Source organism: Oenanthe melanoleuca, chromosome 3 (assembly GCF_029582105.1).
Source record: "Oenanthe melanoleuca isolate GR-GAL-2019-014 chromosome 3, OMel1.0, whole genome shotgun sequence".
NCBI classification, from domain to species: Eukaryota; Metazoa; Chordata; class Aves; order Passeriformes; family Muscicapidae; genus Oenanthe; species Oenanthe melanoleuca.
In genome coordinates, this window is record NC_079336.1 from 89,668,870 (window position 1) to 89,693,956 (window position 25,087).

Below are 25,087 nucleotides of genomic sequence, written 5' to 3' on the forward strand. Positions count from 1 at the left end.
CTCAGTTTTTATACTTATATTCTGCTCCATCTAGTGGATTATTGATTTTTGCAATGAATGCTGCAACAATAGTATTCTAATATACCATGCTGGGTTAGCTATTAGGACAAGGGACCACATTCAAATGATTATTTTTTTGGCTTTAGATGAAAGAAATTAAGTCACATTCCTGGGTACCTGGATAAGACTATAGGATTCTGGCAGCGTGTTCAAGCAACATAAATGAGAAGATGGTGTCATTTAATTATATCACTGAAATGAGACTTAGTAAGAGACAGGCCTTGATTATAAGGGACAGGTGGCAAAATTTCTCCTGGTGCTTGCACAATTTACTAGGTCAGTCCTGGGGAAAAAGAATATTCCATGCCTGTGTTGTTTTGCTAAAACATTAATATCCTCCAGGCTTCATAGCCTAGATTTCAGAGTTTTCTTCCTGCACTTGGTGATAGGCAAAATGAAGTTACACACTTGATAAGCTGCTCTGTTTGCATGATAGGAACAGTTTTATTCAACCAAGGTCCCTTCAGTACATTCACAACTGTGGTGGGCTTTTTTCTGTGCAGTGCTGTTTGTAATACTCTCTTTAAAGACTGCTGAGCAGGTCTTCCGCTAACTTTTCAGAGGGATGTTTAAGGTAATGAGAGTTTGATTGATGAGAAGAAAAATTAGGTAATTAGTTCACCCTTATGTGTAGTTCATTTCAAATCAATGCAGCTTTTAATTGTAAGAATATTTGTTTTCTTTTAAAAAGCAAATATAAAAATACTTAGCCAACAAAACCCCCTGCACCAATGAATCAACAGTGTTTGTTCATACATGGAATCACTGGAACCAATGATTCAAAGATAATGCTATTTACATGTCTGGTAGGCATGGTGTAGGATGTATGCTCTCTGAAGCAATTTATAGCAGGAGAAGGAAATATTAATTTACTCTCCCAAACCACAAAATGTTACTACGTTATGCTTGGTTTCAATCAGAAATCTAGCTGGCAAAGCATTAAAAAAGGGTCTATAACCACAAAACCCAAAAGTTAATTGAAATAATAAGCCCAAGGTTTTCCAGACAATTGGGGTTTCTTTTTAATACTTATTTTTTTTAGTTTTCTGCCTTTCTTCTCTCTAACAAGATAGACAGTTTCAGTAGTCAGTTATAACTGGATGAGATAAGACTAACTCCAGATTGATTTGCTTTTCAGGACTTTATTGTAATAGTATGCAGCCATATAGCACTTTCTATCAAAGAATCTTGAAGTGTTCCATAAATATTAATTCAATAAGCCTCACAACATGCAGGTGAGCTCCATATTATTGTATCTATTATATTTTTGCTGGAGGCACACTAAGTAGAAATGTCTTGCTCTGGAATTGAAATTAAGCCTTGATTCCAATCGTCTGATTTAATCACTAGAATTACTCACTCCATGAAAACCCATCTGCCCCCAGATCAACAGCAACTTTTTCACTGACTTCCACAGAGCCATGATTTCATGAAAAGAAGAAATTCTTCCTTAGTAATTTGCAAATAAACACTACTTTTTAGGTTCAACATCCTGCATTAGGTGTTATATCTTTCACAAAGTTTCCTCCTAGAAACAGATGACTGACTTCAACAGAGAAGCATAAATATTTTAAAGATTTTAAGTATGCACACAGCTGACCTGATACATTATAATAGCTCAGGCAATATGACAATATACTCCTTTGCTCTGTGCTGCTGTAATTCATGAGAGTCAGAGTTCTGACTTTGCAAATAGAATAGCAGACTTAATTTTCAGAAGTGACTTCCATTTTTACATTCACAATTCTGCAATCACCGTAGTTGCGAGAACAGTGATATGCATTAAGGTAATTGATTGTGCTTTGAAATCAAGTAATCAAATGAGCCTCAATTAAGGCTGCAAATGTTTGAAGCCATGGAACTACAAAGCAAAATTATTTTTCCTTGTAAGCTTCCAGCAAAATACACTAAGCAAAGCTCTGTCTTCTTTCTGGATCAGCTTCACACCAAATATTTAGTGAATATATTTAAGATTAATTTCGGGTGAGAATTAATTTAATAAACGAGGGGTCTATGTGTAGACTTGTTCTATTCCAATATCTCATTTTATACTTAACCAACTCCTACAAAAAGAGATGTACCTCCTATGTACCACAGTGCCTAGCTTCTTCTATCTGACCCACCAAATGGAGCTGGAACCTGGAGATCCAGGCTTCCTGTACAAAGCATGGAGGAAGGCAGGCTCCCAGGGCAGAGTACCAATAAGCCAACACACACATATTGCTGCCACCTCCACCAAGTTTATGTGTACAATTTATGGCTAATTTTCAGATGTGTGCTTCCACCAGGCTTCCTGGAAATGCCTTGCTCCTTTCAAGACTCTTGGCCTCCTATTCCTTCTCTGCAGGAAAGCAGGTCAACATGCCTTTTCTCCAGCAAACTTGGATTTCTTCTCTTAAAAAAATATAACCTCAGTTCCTTCTGGTTTAGAGCCCTTACAGAGATTTAACACTCTCCTCTGTATAAGGATTGAAAAGGTATTCCAGGTCCTGGGGAAAAGCTCTCTCTGACTGTTGTAGTGAGGGTGTGGAAAATCCTGGCTGCAGAAACACCAGCTCTCCCCTCCCACAAGCTGGCTGCTGCTGAGGCACCAGCGGGATCACCAGGATGGCACAGCAGAAAGTGACTGTGTGTGGTGCCCGTGTGCTGAGCTGTGACAGGGTGCTCTGAGAATGCCTGCCAGAGCAGGCTCTCAGGGGACTCAGAGGAACATCCTTGCCTCCAGAGCTGAACAGAAGATACCTTGTGAGCTGCTCAGACCTGTCAAAACAGACACTCCTGCATTTGCACTGAAGTATGATGCCGTAGACGGCTACAGAAATTTTAAGGGCACTCTAGAAACTACAGCGGCATGAACTCCAACACCTGGGAAATTCCACTATTAAAAGATATCCCAGGACTACCACTTCGGATTAAAGCAGATAAATTCCAGCAATCTTTTCACTTCACATAATGGAGTATATTGGTGGAATCATTTTTGCTTGGATTGCCATTATACATGCAAAACTCCCTGAACCTCAGGTAATCATTTAACGTCCCAGAGTAATATTAAAACAAAACAAAAAACCCCAACCTGACTATTTTTGAGGTCCAAGAAAAGGCAAAATAACTTTTCAAGATTGTTTGACTACTCAACCTGAACCTGCAAATTCCTACTTCTACAGATAAAGTTTGGTGCTTTACTGATTCCAGTGAAACTATCAGGAAAATCCCATCCCATAATAAGTGCTGGCAGCACCACATCCTGAAACTGTAAACTCCCGAGGCAGAAACCTGTCTATAAAACTCTTGGACATCTAAGATTCTATAAAAATAATTATGCATTCAGCTTTATGCAATTTTCAGCTAAAAATCAGTCAATCCCTGTTTCTCTGCCCTCCCTCCTCCACACAGTTACGACAGAAATTTTGTTCTGGTAGGGTAGTATACATTTTTAATGCAAAATTTCAACAGGAACCATTTTTATGGTCTACTAATAAACCCTTGAAAACAGGGATTTATAATGGAAACAGTGACGGACCCTTAACTACAGTGTATGCAACCATAATAAAAAGAATTAATGTAGTCAATTTGTACTACTGTTCTCGGAACAAAAAAAACCCTCTATTTCAACTGCAATCCTTTCAACAGCTGATTGGCAAGCCTGTCCATTTCTAGTCTGCAGTGTTGTCAGTTGTCTTCAACATGATAATGAGCCTGTCACCATATTCAAATAGCCCTGTGACAGCATGTTTTGTGAGCATGACGTCCACTGCAAAGGGTCTGTCAAAAAGCACCTTTCAGAAAATGAAAAGAGAATGCTTTTCTGATGATAAATCTAATTTCTTCATAGCTAAAAGAGGGAGATTTTTCATCTGATTTTGTCAGCGTTGTACTGCATTTGTGTCTTCGGATAATCCTGCATTGTGACGCATAAAATGTTAAAGTTATCTGTAAAGACAAAGTGAGAAATAATAATCTTTTTTGAGTTCACTGGAGATTTTGCATAAAACTGCAGTACTGCTGGCTTTCCATCAAATTAAAACTGGAGGGGGGAGGGAACGGCATGGAAGGGTAGCTTGCAACCAAAAGCAAATAAGGCTCCCAGTACAGATCTCAAAGTCTACACATGCTAGGGTGTCCACTCTTCCCCAAACAGCCTATTAAAAAACCTCCCTTGCTCTGTGTGGTCCTAGTTAAGTATGACCAGGTTGCATGAAATTCCCTGGCTTTCAGACCAAGGCAGCAGAACATAGACACAGGCAGAGCTCCCAAGCACTGCTGCAATTCAGGAGTGTGTGTTCCACACACTGTGTATTCCACATTCAGCTGCCACTCGTGCTACTTATCAGCTGGGGAAAATTTCACCAAGAGAAAAATCTGAGTATTTTGGCAACACAGATTCCTCTCCATATGTCTGAGCACCTTCTATTAATATCAATGGGAAATACAGAGGTACACTGGAATACAAGGCTTTATTTTCCCTGTTGACAAAAGCTGCCCTGAATTTCACTTCACCTTTTAGGATTATTTTCACCAGTAGTTGACTGAGGAGTTCACATGTAAAAGGAAGTGTTAAAAAGAGAAAGGTAAAACCCCAAATGAACAAGCAATAAACCTTTCTCTCTTTCAGTCACTGGGTGAGAAAGGGGTGGACACGGCTGGACTTTGAAGTCCCAGGCTGAAAGACACATTAACCTCAGAGCAGAAGTTCCACTTCTAGCTGTGCCTCTAACACCACATGTGACTTTTACTAAGCAACTCTTGTCCTCTTTCTCTGAGGTTTAATATTTTAAAATGGGGGTCTTACTGTCTATGCATCAAAGGTGCTCTTGAAAATGTAAAAAAAGTATTCTCTGAAAAAATTGTTGACAAGCACATGACACTTTCACTGCAGAAAAATCCTGTTGCACAATCCCAAATGTTTCAAAAGTATTAAACGAGTTTGTTTCCTTAAATAGGGGTGAAAACCAGCAATTAGCATTAGAATAAACATGGACTTACCCTGCTAACTACTTAATAGTATCAAAATTAAGTATTTTACTATTACTACCATCACTTGTTTTTCAGGCCACTAAGAACATAAGGTCGGCTACAGTCTAAAGGCTGTACCTGCAAGAATCTGGTGGGATTTGTATAATAGATACTACATGTGTGAAGGCACAAATTATCTTTACTCCTTCATCATCTTCAACATTTGCCTTCGAAAGGACTTCTCTGCTTTTGCCTCCCAACCTCTGTTCTCTTCTGCTTACACAGATGAATAAATACTAATATTTATTCTGTTTATAATTCATGATGAAAATTATGAGTGAATAAGGAATTTTATCAATTCAGATCTACCAAGCTGAAATAAGACAATTTTATCGAAAGTTGATTTTTTTTTTTTTTTGTTAATACAAGGAGACCTTAGTATAGAGGTCTCTGTATTTTAAATTTGAAATATACAACATGGTATTGCACCCTTGATCATGTAATTCAATACACCTGTAACTGAATAAAATGCAAAGGTAGGATTATTACAGATTTTTTTTAAGCGAAGGCAACTAGGCACTATGCAGCTTTGGACAGCACAAATGGACAATCAACATTAAACATGACTGATTTTTAAATTCTTCATTGCTCAGCTGGAGGGAAGTATTACAAGGCCAAAAAGCAGAGCTATGGACAGCTGGCTTTGTGCAGTACCAGTTCTCTGCCTCAATTTTCAAGCCATTCATTTCTTTGGTGGGGGGGGTGGGAAGGGAGGGGGGAAAAAGCCAAAAAAAAAAAAAAAATCTAAACAAGGCCATACAAATGTACAAAGAAAGCTTGGGTTTCTAGGACTTTCATTGTCTCAGGGAGTCGTCACCACCCCGAACCCTCATTAAAGCCGAAGAGATGCGGGAGCGGCATTAAAATGAATGCAAACCATTTGCCGCAATCTTGTGCTCACACCACCTCCAAATGAAGGCAGGCATTGCATAATCCAGGCAGCTCGAGCTCCTGACAGGTGGATGATTTATGCTCATAGTCGGAAGAATCGGAGAGCCTGCAGAGGACACAGCGTGAGCAAGGTGGTGGCGAGACAGATGCTCTCAGTGGGCTTGCAGAGGCTGGCAGGCTCCAGCTAGCTCAGGTGCAACTTGAACACTTTAGTACTGAACTCATATTGCCTAGATTCCAGCACAGCAAGATACCATTTACAATATTATGTACAGTAGATATAGTATCAAACCTATCTGTGTGCTGTTTATCTATGTGTGTGTACACACACAAACACACACACAAAATACATACGTTTTTTCTATTTGCAGTTCACTGTGTTCACGTACACTTTGCACGTGCATATTCTCCATCGAAAAAGAAAGGGCAGATTAGGACAAATTCTGCATTGTTACAGCCACATAGCATAAGTGAAACCACCAGAGTTGAACAGATGTAAGTGGGGGAAGAACTTGGCTCTAGCATTCAGAAAACAGGGATGGATCTGGGATACTGAAAATCCTTTCAGTTTTAAGAGTGTTTGAAAGCTAGAAAAGAAAATGACCAGAGAAAAATCAAAACACCCACAGGTCCAAACATAGTGTAATATTCCCATCACTTACAATATCTATCTGTAAAGCACAGAAAATGCCACAATTACATTGTTCTGCAAAAAAAGCACAATATTAGTGAGACAATGCAAATGACCCTCATGTCATCTACTTAAATCTTTCAATGACATTATTTCTACAGCCTTATTCACCCAAAACTGCTACATCATTTCCAACAACATAATTCAGCTTCCTTTTCAAAAAGGAAGTAGAAATAGGGTTCAGCTTTTCACCTCTGCAAGCAAGAAACTGGTCTACTAAAATAATAAATAAATGAAAATACACACGAGTGAATGAGATCTTATACATGTTTATGTATCACGTCTATATGTTTGGGTTTTTTTAACAGAAAAGGCAAAGCCAGGACTAAATTATCCTACCTTAAGCATATCAACAAAATAAACAATTCACCTGTCTCATATCAGACCCTCCACGTTTTCCAATGAAACCTGTCACTTAATTGAGTATGTAATTTTCAGGGGCAACTGAGGAGTTAAAGCATTCAAATGTGCACACTGCAGGTTATCTGGGTTGAATCTGGGACTTTGCTGACTCTCAGCTCCTTTCCACTTTAACAGATGGGGTCAGAGGTGAAACTGCAGACGAGAATTAAAGACACATACATCCCTTTAATCAGATAACACATTCAAAGACTTGCAAATTCCCAAGAAGCCACTTTACAGGCACGTGTCACGGGCTATTCCATAAAGGGGGAGGGAACGGTGAAGAGGAGGGAAGGAGGACTTATTTCAGCTAAGCAGAATTAAAAAAGCAGGAAATTAGAGAAAACAAATGGGAACAAAAAGGGATGGATTGCTAACATTCCTAATGCTTTCTCATTCCACACACCTCTCTAGAGAGGAACACCAATGTTGGAAGCCTTAACGCTCTGCAGTCAAATGTTTTTCCTAACTTCATTAATCAGCTGTGTTTAAGAATACTTCCATAACAAGTATTTTAATTGGAAATGAGCTGAAGCATCTTGCCAGGATGGATATCTCCAGCAATACCAGGATGCCCAGAAGGAAATACAGTCATTCAGCCTGACTAGTCCTCATGAAACAGTGAGTCAGCTAACAAAAACCTCAAGGAATTAATGATTCTCTCTCCCACCTGGCCAGAAAAAAAACTGCCTGGAGGATATGTGCTCGCAGCAACTATTTTCTCATCAGCATTCTTCTGATACAATCATGGTTTGGAAGAGGAAAATGAATAGAAAGTGATAAAAATGAGAGAAGATAAAAAGAGAAAAGAGAAGGATCATCTTAGCTACTCTGTGGCTTTGTTCTCCAATTACTGCATCCCTATGCATGTCATGCAGGATCAAACAATGGCCATGTGGCACACTTCAGCAGATGGAAGACCAGCAAAGACTATGGCTGTGAAAACCAGACTCAAGAGGCGTTCCAACTTCTTTTTGCCTGAAAAACAGTCAGAGACTTGTACTTTGGGTGATGTTCTTGCGGGCTGCTGAGAAGGAAGAGCCTATTCAGTCCTTTATTATCTCAGCCCAATTCTTTACCTGAGTTATAACTCCACAGAAACTTTCTAATACATCTTAGAGCAAGAAAGATTTAAACTGGCATTATAAAAGATTGTTACTTTTTAAGGGAAATGTTAATTTTTCTTTATTTTGATATTTAGCAGTCTATTCTGTCTTCAAATTGGAAACTTAAGAGCTTTCATTAAAAGTTTGACAGGGAAACCAGCAAATGGTTTGTGCCCTGAAAAATCAGTTCAGAGGAAGACCTCTCTTAATACTTCAATACTAACAGGCAGGTACCCTCAGTGTGAATCCAAAGTGTATTTATGCCATCTCTTAAGTCATCTCACCATAACAGATACCACTTCCTATCCAGCAAATATAGCAGAAATACAACAGTTCTGGCAACTTAGAACAAGATTCTCTTCCCAAATGTTATCCACTGAAATGTGAGCTTGACCATGCAATGAAATCTCAGGTGCCTGTTTCCAAAGCCTGGACTGAACTACAGAAAATATTAAAATGAGAGAGAGCATAGGAACTGCAGATGCTGGAGACCATTCATGACCAGACTGTCATGAAAAGCAACATGTGGCTGTACAAGTGTTTAACAAGACTGATCTGTTGACTGATTCAGATCAGAACAAAAGATGTGGCTCATCTTCAGTCAGCCACCCACAGGACTGAAAGGAGTATTAGAAAGAGACAAAGCATTGGTGAAGTAATTTTTACATTGCTGACTAAAAATGACAAGAACAGCACTGTATGGACTAATGCTTGGCTGAAGATGGAAAGGGGACAAAAGATGAGGGTGATGATCTTATACTACTTGTTTTTTCCTAGGATTTGTATGTGCTCAGCATGCAGCAAGTTATCAACATTCTCTCTTGCTAGCCAAGCAGTTTTGCTGATAAACATTTACAGCACACCAACAATTCTGTCACTAAGGGCATGGACTGGAGTTAAGCTGATTAAGGGACAGTATCACGCAGACTTTCTTTTAAAAAGTATTTCAATTTTTCTAAATTAAGTATTTGAATAATTAACTGCTTTAACATGGACTACAGTAAGACCTCACGCAAGCAAGTGGTATGGAATGCTGATTTTGGATCTGCTGCACTAAAACTGTAATTCAAATTGACTTCTCATCTTATACCTGATGATCCTGAGACCTAAACCAGATGCTTAAGAGAAAAATAGATACATATATTAACTTTGCTGAAACAATAAAGAGCAAAAAGGAAAATATTGATATTATTCAGTAAGTGTATATATTTAACATAGCTGTGTTTAACTTTCTCCAGAATCATTTATCTAATAAAAGCCTACTGAGGCTTAAAATAAAGCTATGTTTTTAATTTATAAAGATTAATAGCTGTATTAAGCGACTACTGTGAGCACAACAGACTCCCCTCATAATTTCCCTTTTCTGTCATATAAATAGCAGAAGAAAAGAAAACAAAAAAGAAGGAGGTGAAGAAAAAAATAGAAAAAGCTGGTTAGATGAGATCTATTACTAGAATAGCTAGTAAGCATGGCAAAATCTGACAAAGGGACAATTCATTGCAGATGATCACATTTATTTCAGAATTCAGGCAGCTGACTTCCAACCAGAAAAGCCACATTACAAACACCAAATGAAATAACATTCCAACTTCATACTGCAGTGACTCAGTGAGTAGAACTGGCAAAGGCTCACCACTTACAATAATTTCAGCTTATAAAAGGGCAATGACTGGTGAGAGAAGACTGTGGCTTAGTTACAATAACGTCTCAAAACCCACGTTGATTGTTTTGTAGGACAGCAGAGATTCAGAAGTGTGAAACATCTGGGGAATAGCACTATATGAGGTCAGATGTAACAACTGCAGATGGAAATTTTCTTGCTTCTCAACACATTCATAACTCTGACTGAGTGAAGAGGCCAAGAGAGCTCCTCAGCCTCCAAGATTTGCAGTGCCAATCCATCCCAAGCAGCAGAAGTCTGGCTGTATATCTGCCACATGGGTTCTAATTACCAGCACCAGCACCACCTTCAGCCCTTCACCCCAAATAATCCTATCATACATTCTGTGGTTTCATAAAAGATTTTACACAGCAAGAGTCTTTGTGAGGAGATGTGAATGCTTCCCAGGCAAGGCCTGAGTAAAATACAGAAAGGTTGTCTCCAGAGTGGCACTTTAGGGATAAGGATATGCATTACCCTTACATGCATCTCTACCAGAGATCCCATACCTATCCCACCCAAGAAGGGGATGTGCAAGTATCTGCACAGCAGAAACAGAAAAAAGTGAAGAATACAAATTACTAATGTTTATGTAATTACTCTTTACAAAATGAGCCAAATTTAATGTAGGGCAGGACTCACATATAAGGATTCAAGTACTCTGAAAAAAATGGCAGTGCCACGTTGATGTACGTTGTCTATGGCTGGCAGAGACCAAGATGAAAAGCAGCTACTTGTCTGTGAGATCATGGGAAAAGTCCTGCATCCTTCAGAGTCTTCTCTACCTATCCTTATACCTTACATTCCTGTCACTGTACTTCCACTGCATAAGCAAATGTTCACAGGGGCTAAATCCAAAGAACACACCTCACAAAAAAGGGAGTATTTTCTAGAAAATTTGGAAAATAGTGCTTCCTTAATTTAGGATCAAAAGAATAAATATGACAAATGAGGACGTGCAGTTAACTACCTCAGATTATGATGAGAAAATATTAGTAAAAGTGATTAATTTTTAATAGTAATTTAAGTAGACTCGTGAAACTGCAGAACCTACTCCTTCCAATTCTGAGCAAGTAATATATAAGGTATGTGCACTAAGAAAATTACAGTAAAATTTAATCCTATACAAAATCTTTCAAACTCATTATTTTCAATAACAGAAGTACAAAGTAACTTTAGGTTGAAAGTATTCTTTGCTTGTCTGACCCTGCAAACAACTGCTGTCACTGGGATTTTCAGCAGCAATGACTGCATGAGCAGACCCAACCTAACAGTTAATCTCAAGGAAGTTAGTGGTCAGTGAGCCAGCAAACAGCTCTGACCTCAGATTTGCAAATGCTAACACAAAAACCTCCCCATTTACAGATCGGTGTAAAGCCAAGAAAGGTAAATAGTTCTAAAACAATACTGCTTTCTCCACATCCACTTCATACCTCCTCTTATGGAAGGGGAGCATTTGTATAAAGGGGCAATGGTAAAACAAAATTTTGTCAAGGAAGAGAGACATTTTATTTAAAGACCAAGTCCAGTGAACCGCTGGAATATCTGTTTCATTTCCCAAAATACTCAGAAGACAGAACAGAAAACCCGAGTGGCACAGCAGTGCAGCACGAACACCATGAAAACTTCTGAGAAGGCTGACACTTAGCAGGAGCTGTAGATGCTTCCCTGTGACTTGGGAAGAATACCCACATCCCCAGTACTTGCTGTTTCTGGGGTATTTTTCTAGTGGATGAATAGAAATGCTAGCTGCTTGAGCTGACTATAAACACTAACCTGAAGTTGAATAGTTTGTCCTTCTTCATCAGTTACAGAGAGTGGATAGTCATGAGCTGCGTTTTAGGGCAGACAAATTGGGCTGTCAGTTCTAATGTGTGAACTGGGCTATCAGGTCACATTTTGGTTAGGAGCAAAGATGCCTACTTATGAACACCAACAGCACTTAGAGATTAGCTTCCATTGTTTCCAAGGAGATTTAACAGGTCCCAGTATATATTAATCCAAGCACACACTGAATGAAAGAAAGAAAGGGAGTACAAAGGGAAAGGGGGAAAGAAAAAGGAAAAAGGAAGAAATAAAAGTGAAGGGAGAAATAGAAGGGAGGAAGAAAAGGGGGGAATGGGTGAATGGGGAAAAAAGGAAAGAAAGGGAGAAAGGAAGGAATAGAAGAGGAAAAGAAACAGTTTGAAAAAAATAACTGCACTAGAAACCAAACTCCTTCACAATACATTGAAAAACAGAGGAGAGCTGAGACATCAACAGAAGACACACTATGTTATCTCTTGATGTTATAACACAGGTTTGTTCAAGATCCTGCATTAATGGAGGAGCTCCTTAAGTATAATATTACGATAGAGAGCATAAGAAATTTCACTGAGGTCACTGCTGCTCTATTAACTGTCATCCTGTACAGAAATATTTTCTTTGAATACCATTAATGCTTTCTCCTCTCTTTTGTTCTGATTTCTGAAGGCAGCAGAAACTAAAACTTCGTCCACAATAATTTCTGCTTTCAGTTTGGCAGACTAATGGTATTAGACTTGTAAGAGAAATTTACCTTGGCAATATCTGATGCACAGGTCTTTTCAAAAGAGATGTTGTTAGAAGGAATCCTATTAAGCAGGCTTTTTCACTACCCTCAAATCATAGGTGATAACACAATTTTAGTCATAAAGGAGATTGCTTAGTTTTATTTATTATTTTGAGAGAGAATCCATTAATCTGCTCCTCTGCATATCATGCATCTCCTTACATAAGACTAAACTCAAGCTGCCTGTTCTCCCTGCTGTATTGGATTCATTTTCATAGACTGTCAAAGCCAGAAAGGATCAATATGATAATTTAATCCGATCTGCTGCTTAACACAAGCCAAAGATGTTCATACGGTAATCTTTCCATAATAAACTCAGTAAGTTATGCTTTAAAATACACATCCCTCTTTTTAAAAATGTATTCTTATATTTGAATCAATGAAATTTCTCAAAGTGTAAATCAAAAATATTTTAGATATCCCCAATTTTAACATGTTAAGGAAAAGTTTAACTCATGTAATCTTATGGTTCATTATATGACCATGTAAAATGTTCCAGCATTTTTAAAACTGTCAGTAATTGCTTTTATTCAGATCACAGCTGAAGAAAAACACTTAAAAGCCCAGGATTTCTTTACAAGACAGATTCTAACTACTGCCTTACCATTTCCCTAGGGATGCTGAGGTCTCTTTGAGGGCCTGTATGAATTCTCAAAAAACCCAAGCACAGTAATGAATGAGAAGTGTTAAGGGCTACTCATCCAGCAGTACAAGTAAAACCTGCAAACTGCTCTATTGTGATGGGAAGAGTTACACATCAAGTCAGTACCACCAGATGAAGAGCTCAGAGAGTTTCTGTTCATTTTTAGAGCCTGAATGATGGCTGATGTAGGAGCAACTGTGAAGATTCACGGACATAAAAAGGTATATTGCTGATTTCCCCATAGCACAGATTGCTAAACCTGCCAAATGAGCAGCACTCTAACACAGCTCCAAGAGATTCCATTAATACTTGGTGAGGATCTGGCCTCTCATTTGTAATAGCAGGACTAATTAAGCTGGAATTTTGTTACTCTGCCTGTTCTAACTGGGTACCAAGTGACTGATGATAATTTGTAAATGCCATCCATTCCTAAGGAAAACACAAACACACTTACATGAAGTAAATCATGCCTTTTTATTGTAGTATACTTCACTTTTCATATAAACTTAGATTATTTTTTTTTCCATGTATCACTCATTTAGGAAATAGACTTTGTGAAGTAACAAGCAATGCAGATCAGTCACTGCACACAGTCCATGACAAATTCTGAAAACACCCAAATATCAGAAATGAGAGATATGTGGGAGATGCTTTGGTGTCAACAGTCCTGTAAGAAATACAAACTGCACAGAACTGTGAGAGCTAAAACAGGATACAGCACTCCAGATGGTCTAAAAGCTGCATTAGTGTCACTCAACAAATTCCTCTCTGAGCTACAATACAGGGGCAGGTAAAACTGAGGCTAAGGCTTTACCTCTATGAAGAAAACAAAAGCATACGGAATAATGTCTTGTAAAAACAATTACATAAATGCAGCACCTGAAATAAAAAGTAATTTTATTTTGGAATAATTACTCCATTGGAAATAATCCTACAAATATTATTAACAGGCATATAGTACTAATTAAATACTAAATGTTGAATTCTACTCACATAGATCACCTAGCAATAGAATAAAAAAAGTCAAATATCTACTTAAGATTCCCCATACCATCTAATGTAGTTTTACATCCAATGCTTCTCCTTAGAAAAGACAATAAAAAAATCAACCCCTTTTTCTCAGTGCAACTAGCTGTATAAAAAGGTAAATAGCCAAAATACCCAATCTTGCACGTGAACACAGATTTAGTTCTAACACCTGAAGCAAACTAATCACTGGCTTCTAAAGAGTTTGAAAGGCAAAACTTAGAAGACAGATTTTAAACCAACAGCACTGAAAACTACTGAATGTCTTAAAAATGTTCCTTTTTTAAAAATGCAAATTGTTGTACATGTCTCCCTGCACCCTTTTAGCAATTGCAATATTATTTCAAGAAATCTCTAGGGATACTTTTGAAAAGTTTCTCCCTAGACTACACAAGAATCTTTAATGTTGTTTCATTTGTTCTCATGAATCTGAGACAATCCACCAAAATATAAATGCAGTCAAAGACACTGCATTTTGGGAGAACATTCAATTGTGATACTTGAAAATCAGGGTTTTTGTAACACTGACACACAAAATTAAATACAGAAAAATATAATTTTTCTTCTTTGAGTGCAATGTATTCTGCTTTGCTGCTAATTACCCTTACCTAGGAAAGTAAATGAAAACACAAGACCCTCATATTTGTCCTGTGCCTAAAGCTCATCCTCCTCTGCTGAATGCTACAGTATGAAGTATAACATACTCAAAACCCATCCATAGACCCAGACATATTTTTAGGTAACAGTCCATGGGCTAAACCAAAGCGATGTGCTCCTCCAGATCAGTCTGTACAAACTTTCTTATGATACTCAACAGGAGATGCAGCCAGGACCTCAATCCCACTCCAGCCCAGCCTGGCAATTGCTGTAGCATTCCTTCTCTGGTTCCTGGTTCACATCTAACAAATTATTAAGAATCTTGATCTAGGTGCTGTTGATTAAGCCCCACCAACATCCATGAGAACACATACAGAAAATCCCTACTCCACCCTGTGCTACACGGGACCAGAAATGCAATTCCCTCCCAGGATTTGACCCCAGCCCCACAAGCCTAGCACTGGGTCTCCCAGAAACACTGGATGCTTGATGAAAAACACCATTATCTTGTCACATAAATGATTCAACATGCAGATGTCATAAGGGAGGCCACTCTATACATTTGCTATAAGTGGTTTTAGGACCTTGCCCTACAAGCAAAGCTAAAATTCAGAATCTTTTTCCAAGCACGGTGATTTCTATAATGAAATTTATATGACAATTCACAAAATTGAAATGTAGTAAAGTCCTTTCAAATGTGAAGGGAAGCACAATGTCTGCTAATTATTTCACTTTGGATTACACTTAAAAACTGTTTGTTAAGGATAAATTCCTACAAGAAAATGCCCCAAAAACAAGGTAAGATTTCTGGAGAAGATGCACCCTGGCAGATGTGCTGTTCTTGTAAGGAATGTGATGCTCCTCTCAAAGCTGCTTAAACTTGATTTTATTTCAGGTCTGCAACTAAATTTTTTTTGTAAATAGATTTAGGCTGTCAATTTCCAGGCATGCTGTGCCATCAGCATGTAGAGACTGCTGTGACAAACGTGGAGGCTGCAGCAGCAAATTTTATTATAAACTGGTAATTGAATTGAACAGGTTTACATTTGAATAGATTTACTGCAGCATGATCTCTGACATGCTGCATGGGACTGAAATCCTTGTCTGTACATAAAGAAACACTTGAGATACTGCAAGAATAATTTCAGCTTATTTTAAGTCCATGCTAATCAATAAATTTATATCACTTTACACATGAAAGAAGTCAGCATATTATCTTCCTTAATACATAAAGGATGTGCTCCAAGTCAAAAAAGTCATCTCCAGACTTTTCCACAGCCAAAAACAATAACCAGCTCCAAAATTACCCTCCAACAAGAAGAAAAAAAAAATCTTTACTATAAGTAGACTCTTACAAGTGTACAGTGAATTGGTATGATTTAAAAAGCAGCCACTAAAGGGGAAAAAACTAAAATGCCCTTATAGGTTCTTGTAGGTTGTTGTAATAGGTGGTAAATAAACAACACTGTCTTTTCAAAGCAATTAATTATTTTGCCATTTAGAAAAAGGTATGTACTTTTAGAGTAGAAAATTTATGCTTTCTTATTAGGAAAACTTGTGGGAATGATTTGAATCCATGGACAATGAACATTCAAGCAAAAAAATATTACTCACAATGTGCATCTGTATTCTGTAACTAAATTATCTCAAAATTGTATGCAGAAACAGTAAATCTGCACACAAATTTGCTGATATAATTACTCATTTGTAGAGAAGACACTTAACTTCCTCTTGGAATCACAGAAGCTGCACACAGGCTAGGTTTTTTAAAACACATGTGTTGATGGATGCACAGCAGTGCCCTCAAAATTTAGAGGAAAAGGATTAAATCAATTCAGCTGCATGCACTCTTGGTAGCACTGTTTCATTTTCAAAGTTGCTCAACAAATCTGTATATTAAATTACTTGTGATACAAGGTCTTAACTTACTAAAAAAAGATTCTAAGCAGCACAGTCCCTTTCAAAAGGTGCCATACCCAGTAATCCCTTTCATTTTACTTTTAGTTTATCTAAGTATCATGATTTCACTTTCAAGTAACTGCTGCTAGTGGTCAGTTATATGAGGATTTTGGCAAGTAACAACTCTCCCACCACCACTGAAGAGAGGGTCAAATCCTGCCGTTCTTACTGAGGCAAAATCTCCATCGAATCTGACAGGAGTTTTGCTCAAGTAAGACTAAGGACAGCAGGATTTGGCTCACAGGATCATAGCATCTGCCAAAGCAGTTGCACAGAACAAGGTTTATTCTTAGTAAGTATAATCCAATAAGAATATGTCTGTAGGTGTGTGATAGGCCTAATTTGCCCATCATCTCACCACTGGTCTATGTTGTTTCTTGGATTTTTACCCTGATAGCTGCATACTTAACAGGTTTTACATTACCACCAAACCATTTGCAAAAATTAGCCAGCTATTAAAGCTGAGTTTTCAAGCACTGACAAAGCAAAATTGCATAGGATTGTTTTGAAGTGGTTGCTTAACACAAGGTACTCTCCACTGGAAACAATACTTAGAGAATATTATGTAGATTTTATTCCAAATGTTTATCTAGTTCAGAAGTCCATGGCATCTTTCTTGATGGTGTCAGTGCCCTAAAATAATAATATATATATGCATATAATACATGCACTTAGAAGTGTATTCTTGCATACACGATACAGCAATGTAAGTGTATAGCAGGCAACCAATATTTGAACAATCATCTCCATGTGTAACATAGATGAAGAGGTTCCAGGTAAGACAGCAGCATTTCTAGAGTACATTTTCTTGCATTCGATATCTTCAAAATGTAACTGACGAATTAAAACATTCAATATATACTTACAGTGAGGGGCAGGGGTTCTCAGACACTTTTAGGGAAAAAGAAAGGAGGGGGATGGATTCTCCTCTTCTGCACACCATAATTTGCTCCAGTGTAGTTACAGTAACTTCAGTACATACACACACAGTACTTATTCAATTTAGAAGTAACCCTTTCATTTGTCCCGATGGAATGAAGACTGAATGAATGCAGGGAAAAGAAGGCACAGTGTGTGTTTTGGTTTTCTGCCAGAATTGGGACAGAGTAACAGTGGAATGGAGGAAATAAATCTTAAAGAATTCTGATGGTTATTCTATCAATTACTTACTGAAGGAGACTGAATGCTGAGGTACATTTTGCTGTACTACACAAGGTGATAAACTCTATGTGGATAAAGCATGATTCAGTAGCTTAGAAGCAGATGTCAGAAAGAGCAAGTATATACGAAAATTGCCTTTGCAATAACTGATCAGAACACTCACCAGTCTCTCTTCTTTCTTGATTGCCCTACAGCTGTAGCAAGTGTTTGCAGAGAGAGAAAGATTGAGGTGGTGAGTCTTACCTTCTTTCAGCATGCCAACTTTTAGACACTTCATGAAGCGGCAGGCTTGGCAGGACTTGCGTCTGCGCTTTGTGATTTCACATTCATTCGTGGCTGGGCAGCTGTACTCTATGTTACCTGTGATGGAACAGACAGGGGAGGAGATGATCAGAGCCACTGACTAACCAACACAACAGATGTACAAAAGTACTCATACAAGTGTCGCTGTATTTCATTTTGGAATATATCAAGAGCAAGCAGTGCTATAGAAAGGAAACGCCTTTCAAGAAAAAAAAATAACTGAAGTAAAAGATGAAGTTTTTTTACTCTTTTTTAAAATTTAATCTAGACATCTATATGAAAGAAATACATACAAAACCACAATTAATGGCAGTCTCTGTCTCATTCCCAATATGGTCCCTAGTAAAGTCCTTCATGTATGTTATTCCTGTTGGTAGAAGAAAGACATATTGTCATTTATTTTCTGTACCAAGCCATAGACTCAAGCTCTTTATCTGAGTACTCTTCATTTTCCTTTTTAGCCAATTTCACTAATCTCTCTTTGCCTAGAATACAAAAGAAGTACTGCTTTACTACATAATCCACTATAACAAGTACTATGGAGTTTCATCCTTCTTCTTCCACTACAACTGGGACAGAACATCAAGCAGGGCTCACCAGGATTGCTACCACAACATCCAGCACATTCTACAGCTGCCATGCCAGATCTCTGCTCCAGGACATCTCTTCTCTCTAAACTTTAGACCAAGTTCTTGTACTGAGAGGCATCAGGAATAGGATCATTCCCGCCAAGCTGTCAGAATAGCAAAAACCAAAAGGGATTCTTGCTTTTGCCTCGCCTTTTCCCAGTTCCCCTCTTAAGGCCTACAACAAGCTCAATCCTTAAATGTGAGCCCTCCTGGGCAAAGCAGTCTCTTTTTTCCTTTGTTGCTACTGCTTAATACATATTCTTTCTCCTCAAATATAAGAAAATATAAGTTTGTAAATGAACGAGTCAAATACATGAGAAGTTTAGTTTTTTAAAATCACATCTTTGGGCATCCAAGTCCAATTGGGAGAACATCTGTTCTCTTTTGCCCTAGTACCACTGCACTTTTCATAAAACAGCTTAGCTCAGCTTATTCATCTGCCCAGCCATGCATCCTACTGCCCATGACTACATCCAGTATGACAGACTTTGCAGCAGTAGGAAGTTACACCAGGAAACTGACTCTTAAATAAAGTATCTTCCCAATCAGTCTGTCACATCTTGCTTTAAAGGTATTTCTTTATTTTCTAACCCTTTCCCCCTGTGATTAAGTGCATTAGTATCTTAATGAAAATGCATTCTGCTTATTGCCCTCTTGGGAAGCGAGAGGTCATCACACCAAATGCATAAATTGTCATCAGAGACAGTCCGAGCATAATCGCAATTTTGCTGCTCCATGTTTGCTGCACTCAGGGTCCATCAAAGTCCCCTGAAACATGCACAGGTTCTAATAATTAGCATAGAGTCTGCCTGGGACCACAGCATTGATGAAATATTTCAGAGTTAATCACACTTCGTAAACACTGATTTATATTGACTACCTTTCTCCAGACTGATGTCTCCTCATTAAATATCACATTAGTGGATTGCAGCATTGCACAAAGACTCAAATGCTCAGCAACTGCTAATTCAACAGGAAGTAACACTTAAACCACTTACATCTATTGAAAATTGGTTAAGTATTTATGATAAAGGAGGTCTGCATGGCAATATCTGTACTCTGCCAACACCACCAGCATATTTGGCACAACCTTTTCAGGCCTTTGCAGGATTTCTTCCTCCTGAACATTGCTGCATGAGTGAGTTAGCAATGCTGGTGAGTAAAACAGATCTTGGTATGCCTGAATGCTAATGACAAAAGTCAAAGCAGTTTAGTCCTTTTCCCCTTTCTTAGCTGCTGTGGCGAAAGCTATTTAAGAAACTGAAGGATATGGTGGGCAGGGAATTCAGCACAACAGTTCCTGTAAAACATCTTTCCAGTACACATTCAAAAAGTTGGAAAATAACACTTTTGGAAGGGTAGGTATAAAATTCCAGTAAGGGTATGCTTAAAAAAGGATTCACATTATCCTCTCTAACAAGGCATTCTTAGGTGCAACCACCACATATGAAGACTTTCAAAGCTTTCACAAATTCTATCTAATGAATTTTATTATACTACAGTAATACATGTATAAAATCCATTATCCCTATTTAAAAAAAAGATACCTTTGCACAAGGTCAGGAACGATCTTGATCATAAACAAGACCAAGATTATAACAGAGAACTTTAGGAAGCAAAGCCCTCTACCAGAGCAGGTGGAACACTTCCACTCTAGAGCAAGAGCTCCTGTCCAAAGATACAAAGGTACAGGTGCCAACACCAAAAAGTAGCATTCAGAACCAGAAAGATAAATGCAAGATTGCTCATTTCATTATGCAGACACTTCTAATCCATACCCTGACATTTCACACTTCTGCAAACTATGCAACAGTCTGCAGCAGGCACAGTGTAACTTACTTTTCCTGCAAATTCTTGGCACCTAAAGAATGGCACCTAAAGAATGCTAAAAAGAGCTATTATTCTAGTCACTTTCAATGCTTTAGCTTACAGGGGGGATCTCCTTTAAATTTAAACTGCTTTTCTTTAATGAATTGTATTTTACAGCAGATGCTCAATCTTAATTTTTGGTGTCAGAAAATGAGCTTGGAAGACGCTGCAAATAATTCCTCCAATGAGCTCAGCAAAGTTACAGCAATAGAAACAACAAAGATTCAAATCTTACCAATGATCACAGTCCCCATAAAGCATTCCAGAATTTTAGAACATGGCTACACTGCAGTAAGAGTTCAAGGAACTAACATTTTTGTCTCCAGCTCACATGTAGATGCAGTGGATATCTATATCATACTTTTACCTAGCATTCCAAGTGTTAGTGGATTTATTTTTGTTAAAATGTTGAATTTACTGCACATTCCAAGTCATTAGAGCTCTCACAATTTATTTATTTCTAGATATGAACTTCCATTCAAGATAGTCATATCTGCTATTTTATTTTAGAGAAAGATCCAGAAGGAAGCTCTACCAATTCCTTACTTACTTCAAGATGCTAGAGGCTGAAACTGAGAAACCAGGAAGAGTAAAAGCTGAGTTTGCCCACTCCTGTCAATAGCTGGAGAGGAAGCTGTGTTATACAGTGAACAAAATCAACATGGCAGCTCTGGGGCTTTAAACTGGGCTGACAAGAGCGATCGAGCAGTTTATAATATCTCCTGGCTGGCTTTCAGAAAGAACTGGGCTCTGATTACTTATTTCAGAGTCTTTTGTACAATTAGTTTGCAGGCAATATAATTTTCTCACTTACCCCTTAATAGAATCGTGCAGCTAGCTGGCTGATAGAATAACAGCATATATGTAAAACTCCTGCCTAAAGTGCCAGGGGATAATTTGTATATTCCTTTCAGTAGCATAATGGACTTTTACAGTTTGGCAGTTAAAGGGCTGAGTAATATAAATTAGTATGATGCTTGAAAATAAAAATATATGTCAAATCTTCACTCCCCAAATACATTTTCCTGTGCTAGAATAATATAATGGGATTTATACCAGCCTAAGCCCCTTTTCTTTCTTCATGTACTGATGAATGTCTATTTTAAACCAGTTCCTTTTTCTACTGATTTGTTAAATTTTATTATCTCAGCCAAAAGATGAGAAAATACTTCTAAAACACTGTGCTTATCAAGAGCAACTGACTCACTGAAAACATTATGCCATTTGATCCAGAGACAGCAGGTAAGCTACTGTAACTGAAGCCGTATACCCAGTTCTCCAATTTTATACACTTCAGATGGTCACACCTTTACACACAGCTCAAGGATAAGTGGGCCAAGGTACCATTTATTTTTGACCTCACAGATGAGGTTGGGATGTTACTTGAATGAGGAGTGAAGAAAGAACAATTTTTTGTGTTACAGGGACTTACTCGATGGCCTTATTAAGTGAGGCAACTGAATGGATTTAGCCAAGGTTCTCAAAACCATTTTGGCCATTTCTTGCACACAATTGACAGTGACACTAAAGGTGACAGGAGAAGCAAGAACCATGGCAAAGAGGAGGTCACTGAAAGCACTGGGCCTCCTGCCTTGGTAGAGGTTATTGCCATCGACAGTCACAACCTCAGAACCTCCCAGATACCAACAGTGAGAAGCTGGCTCTAGACACAGGCTAGAGACCCCTGTTCTCCCTTCCAGCAATACCCACAAAAATAGAAGCTGCAGACATCAAGTTCTAGCAGAAGCTTTACTTTCCTTTTCATACTGCAATATTAGGCATTGTATCACCCAAGATGTAAAAGGACTGCTACAAGCTATTGAAGTATGCTCAGAAAATCTCTGGACAAGTAAAAGCTATGAGGAAGGCTTAAGTGCAGGGTGAAAATGTGTTTGGAAAGAATAGCCATGAGCCATTTAAAAAAGCAGGAGGAATACTGAAGATATCAGTACAGAAACTTTTACTGTGTGGGAATGTAGGTTTAAAAGAAAAAAAGAAAAACTCCAAATGAATCAACATTCTTTCAGTGCAACAATTTTCTGCTATAATCTGCTCATGAACCTGTATTTCAGTTCAATAATGTCCCATTTTTCTCCTGAAGTTTCTCTTTCACATTTTGTAACTTAACACCTTTTTTAAAAAAGCTTGTATTTCAGAAATTAAGTGTTCTCATTCTTCACAGAGACTACTGCTTAACTGGATTTAAGTCTTTCTGCAGTGAGGTTTACCCCAGGTACCCCTTCATGTTCTCTTTGCCTGGGTGACAGACCCAAAGGAATACACCTGCTTGTCTGTGCATTGCCATGCATCAAAACTCCAAAAATGCAAAGTAGCCAGGATTGCAGCCATAGGTATTCTGGGATTTAATAAAAGAGAACTCTTAGAAAGAGAGACACAGGAGAGTCTAAGCTAATACAGAGAGTGAATTTCACTATGTTAGTTTACACCTTTATACATAATCCAACCAGAATGGAAAAGAAAAGCTCCTGAGAAACTGAGAATGAGATGCTCCTGGAAATCAAGGGTAACAGGCTAACTGAAAAGGAGGACAGAGAAAAAGTCCCAGACTTAAAAATCTATTGGATGTTTATAGATCTTAATGAAGCTGACCTAAGGAAAGTAAAAATATTTTCTCTTGGGTTAAAGTTTCAGTTCTTCCAGACTCAGCTCCCTACTTCACAGTCAAAATTTAGCTGAATTTAAGTTTGAATAAATATTTTCACATGTAAAAGTACCCTCATGGATAAGGTTTCAGAAGTGGGGTTGGGCTGGAATGAGGTCAGATTTGAACATAACTGAATCCAGTTTTGGCTGACAAATCCTCAGACAGATTCACCTGATACTGCAAGAAAGCTCTATGAATTATAGACCTATGAACTCTGCTACAGGTCTTCTGGAGATGATTAAGCCTAAAGTTGACTGTATTCACAACTTTTCACCCAGGTGACTTCAGAAACAATACTGTACACACACACTTACAGAACATTTAAAATTTGGTTCCCAAATATCTCAAGTATCTGTTCAAGGTGACAGGACCAGGATGAAGGATTATGTTTCATCTCTTGCTTATGTTGCCTTTTCTGTTAGACTAAGTAACTAAGGAGGAGCAGCTAGTTTTTAATCATGCTGTTTGACAGAGGGACATGAACAGCTTAAAAGTACATTTTTAGTGAAATCATTAAGTTTTGAATTGCTTTGAAGAAATCAGTGTACTGTGTTACTGAACTAAAACATATTTAGAACTTGCAATTTTTATTTTTTTATTCTTAGAAAGCAACATGGTGACTTACAGCAAAAACATAAATGGGATGCTAGCTAGTCTGACTACATGACAGTTTTGTATCAGCCTTTGAGTTTAGATAGATGGGTTTCCAGCAACATAAAAAGTCACCATAATTTTCAGTATCAGGCTGATATTAGGGGGTGTTGAGCCTGTAAGGGCCCAACTACCTTTGAATCCCCCTGATCTCAACTTCTTCACGAGGAATGAGGGCATTTAGGTCACCTTAAAAGAGAATCAATGCTTTGAAGGCACAGAGGGGACTGATCCCCTGCTACCTGGTAGTCACTTAAGAGCTGTCCAAGTTAGAAAGATTGAACTACCTACATTTGGTCCCTTCTAGTATTTTTTCTAGGTCAATTTTGATCCATTCCACTATGACAGCATGGAGAATTGTCATTGTTTGTTTACAGGCACACAGAATATTTCAGTCTGTAAAGCTGCAAACTGAATTATTTTCACAGCAGAAAAAAAAGGTCATTAAAAAGTTATACAAACATTAACATAAATCACTTGCTAGCTGAGACTTCACAAGTCTCTGGTTTCAGATGAGACAGGGCTTTGTAAGTGGGCTGGAGGCTTTCAGAGATGTTTATAACAAAAGGAGATCCAGATGTAATTATAATGGCATTGGTACACACTAGTGTACCAGCACTTTCTGTAAATCACATCTCTTTTGCAGCATTCCTGATGGGCTCAAAATAGTCATGCACCAATCAGGATGCTCGTTCTTACTCCCAAATCATCTAAATGCTTCATACAATTTTCAAGGTTGGAAGGAAAGCAGAGATAGTAAAAAAGACAGAACAATCTGTATATTTTTAAACTTCTCTTGGTTCTCAGACTTCAGCATGTTTATATTTTATTGTCTCATCTTGTTTAGCTGCCATAGCTACACAATGACATTATGACAGGATAAAAAGCTGTGTTGGAAGGAATTAAAAATACTCACGTGCTAGTCTGGCTGGCCCACAGGCACAGAAGAAATTGGGGAAAAGGGAATATATCTATCACTACTTGCTTAAAATATTCTTTGAAAGAAATGCTGATGCACAGACTTTCACTTATATAAGGAAGGTGAATGATTTAATCAGGTAATGATGGATTCAGGTGACATTTAGTGTTCAGCTCACTGGAGGGCTGCCATCTTTGCACCAAAGCCAAGGTCCACAGGCCAGTGCAGATGTGAGCCTCCTCCCTATCCTGT

At 38.1% G+C, this 25,087-nt stretch overlaps 1 protein-coding gene across 23 annotated transcripts in view; it reads right to left on the minus strand.

Annotated features, from left to right (window-relative positions):
• ESRRG (estrogen related receptor gamma) overlaps window positions 1–25,087 on the minus strand; it is a 388,458-nt gene that overhangs the window by 89,757 nt on the left and 273,614 nt on the right. For all 23 annotated transcript variants that reach the window (XM_056486397.1, XM_056486378.1, XM_056486380.1 and 20 more), the window contains one exon: window positions 18,043–18,159. In XM_056486397.1, coding sequence (XP_056342372.1) covers window positions 18,043–18,159 — 117 coding nt within the window. The remainder of the gene's footprint in view (window positions 1–18,042; window positions 18,160–25,087) is intronic.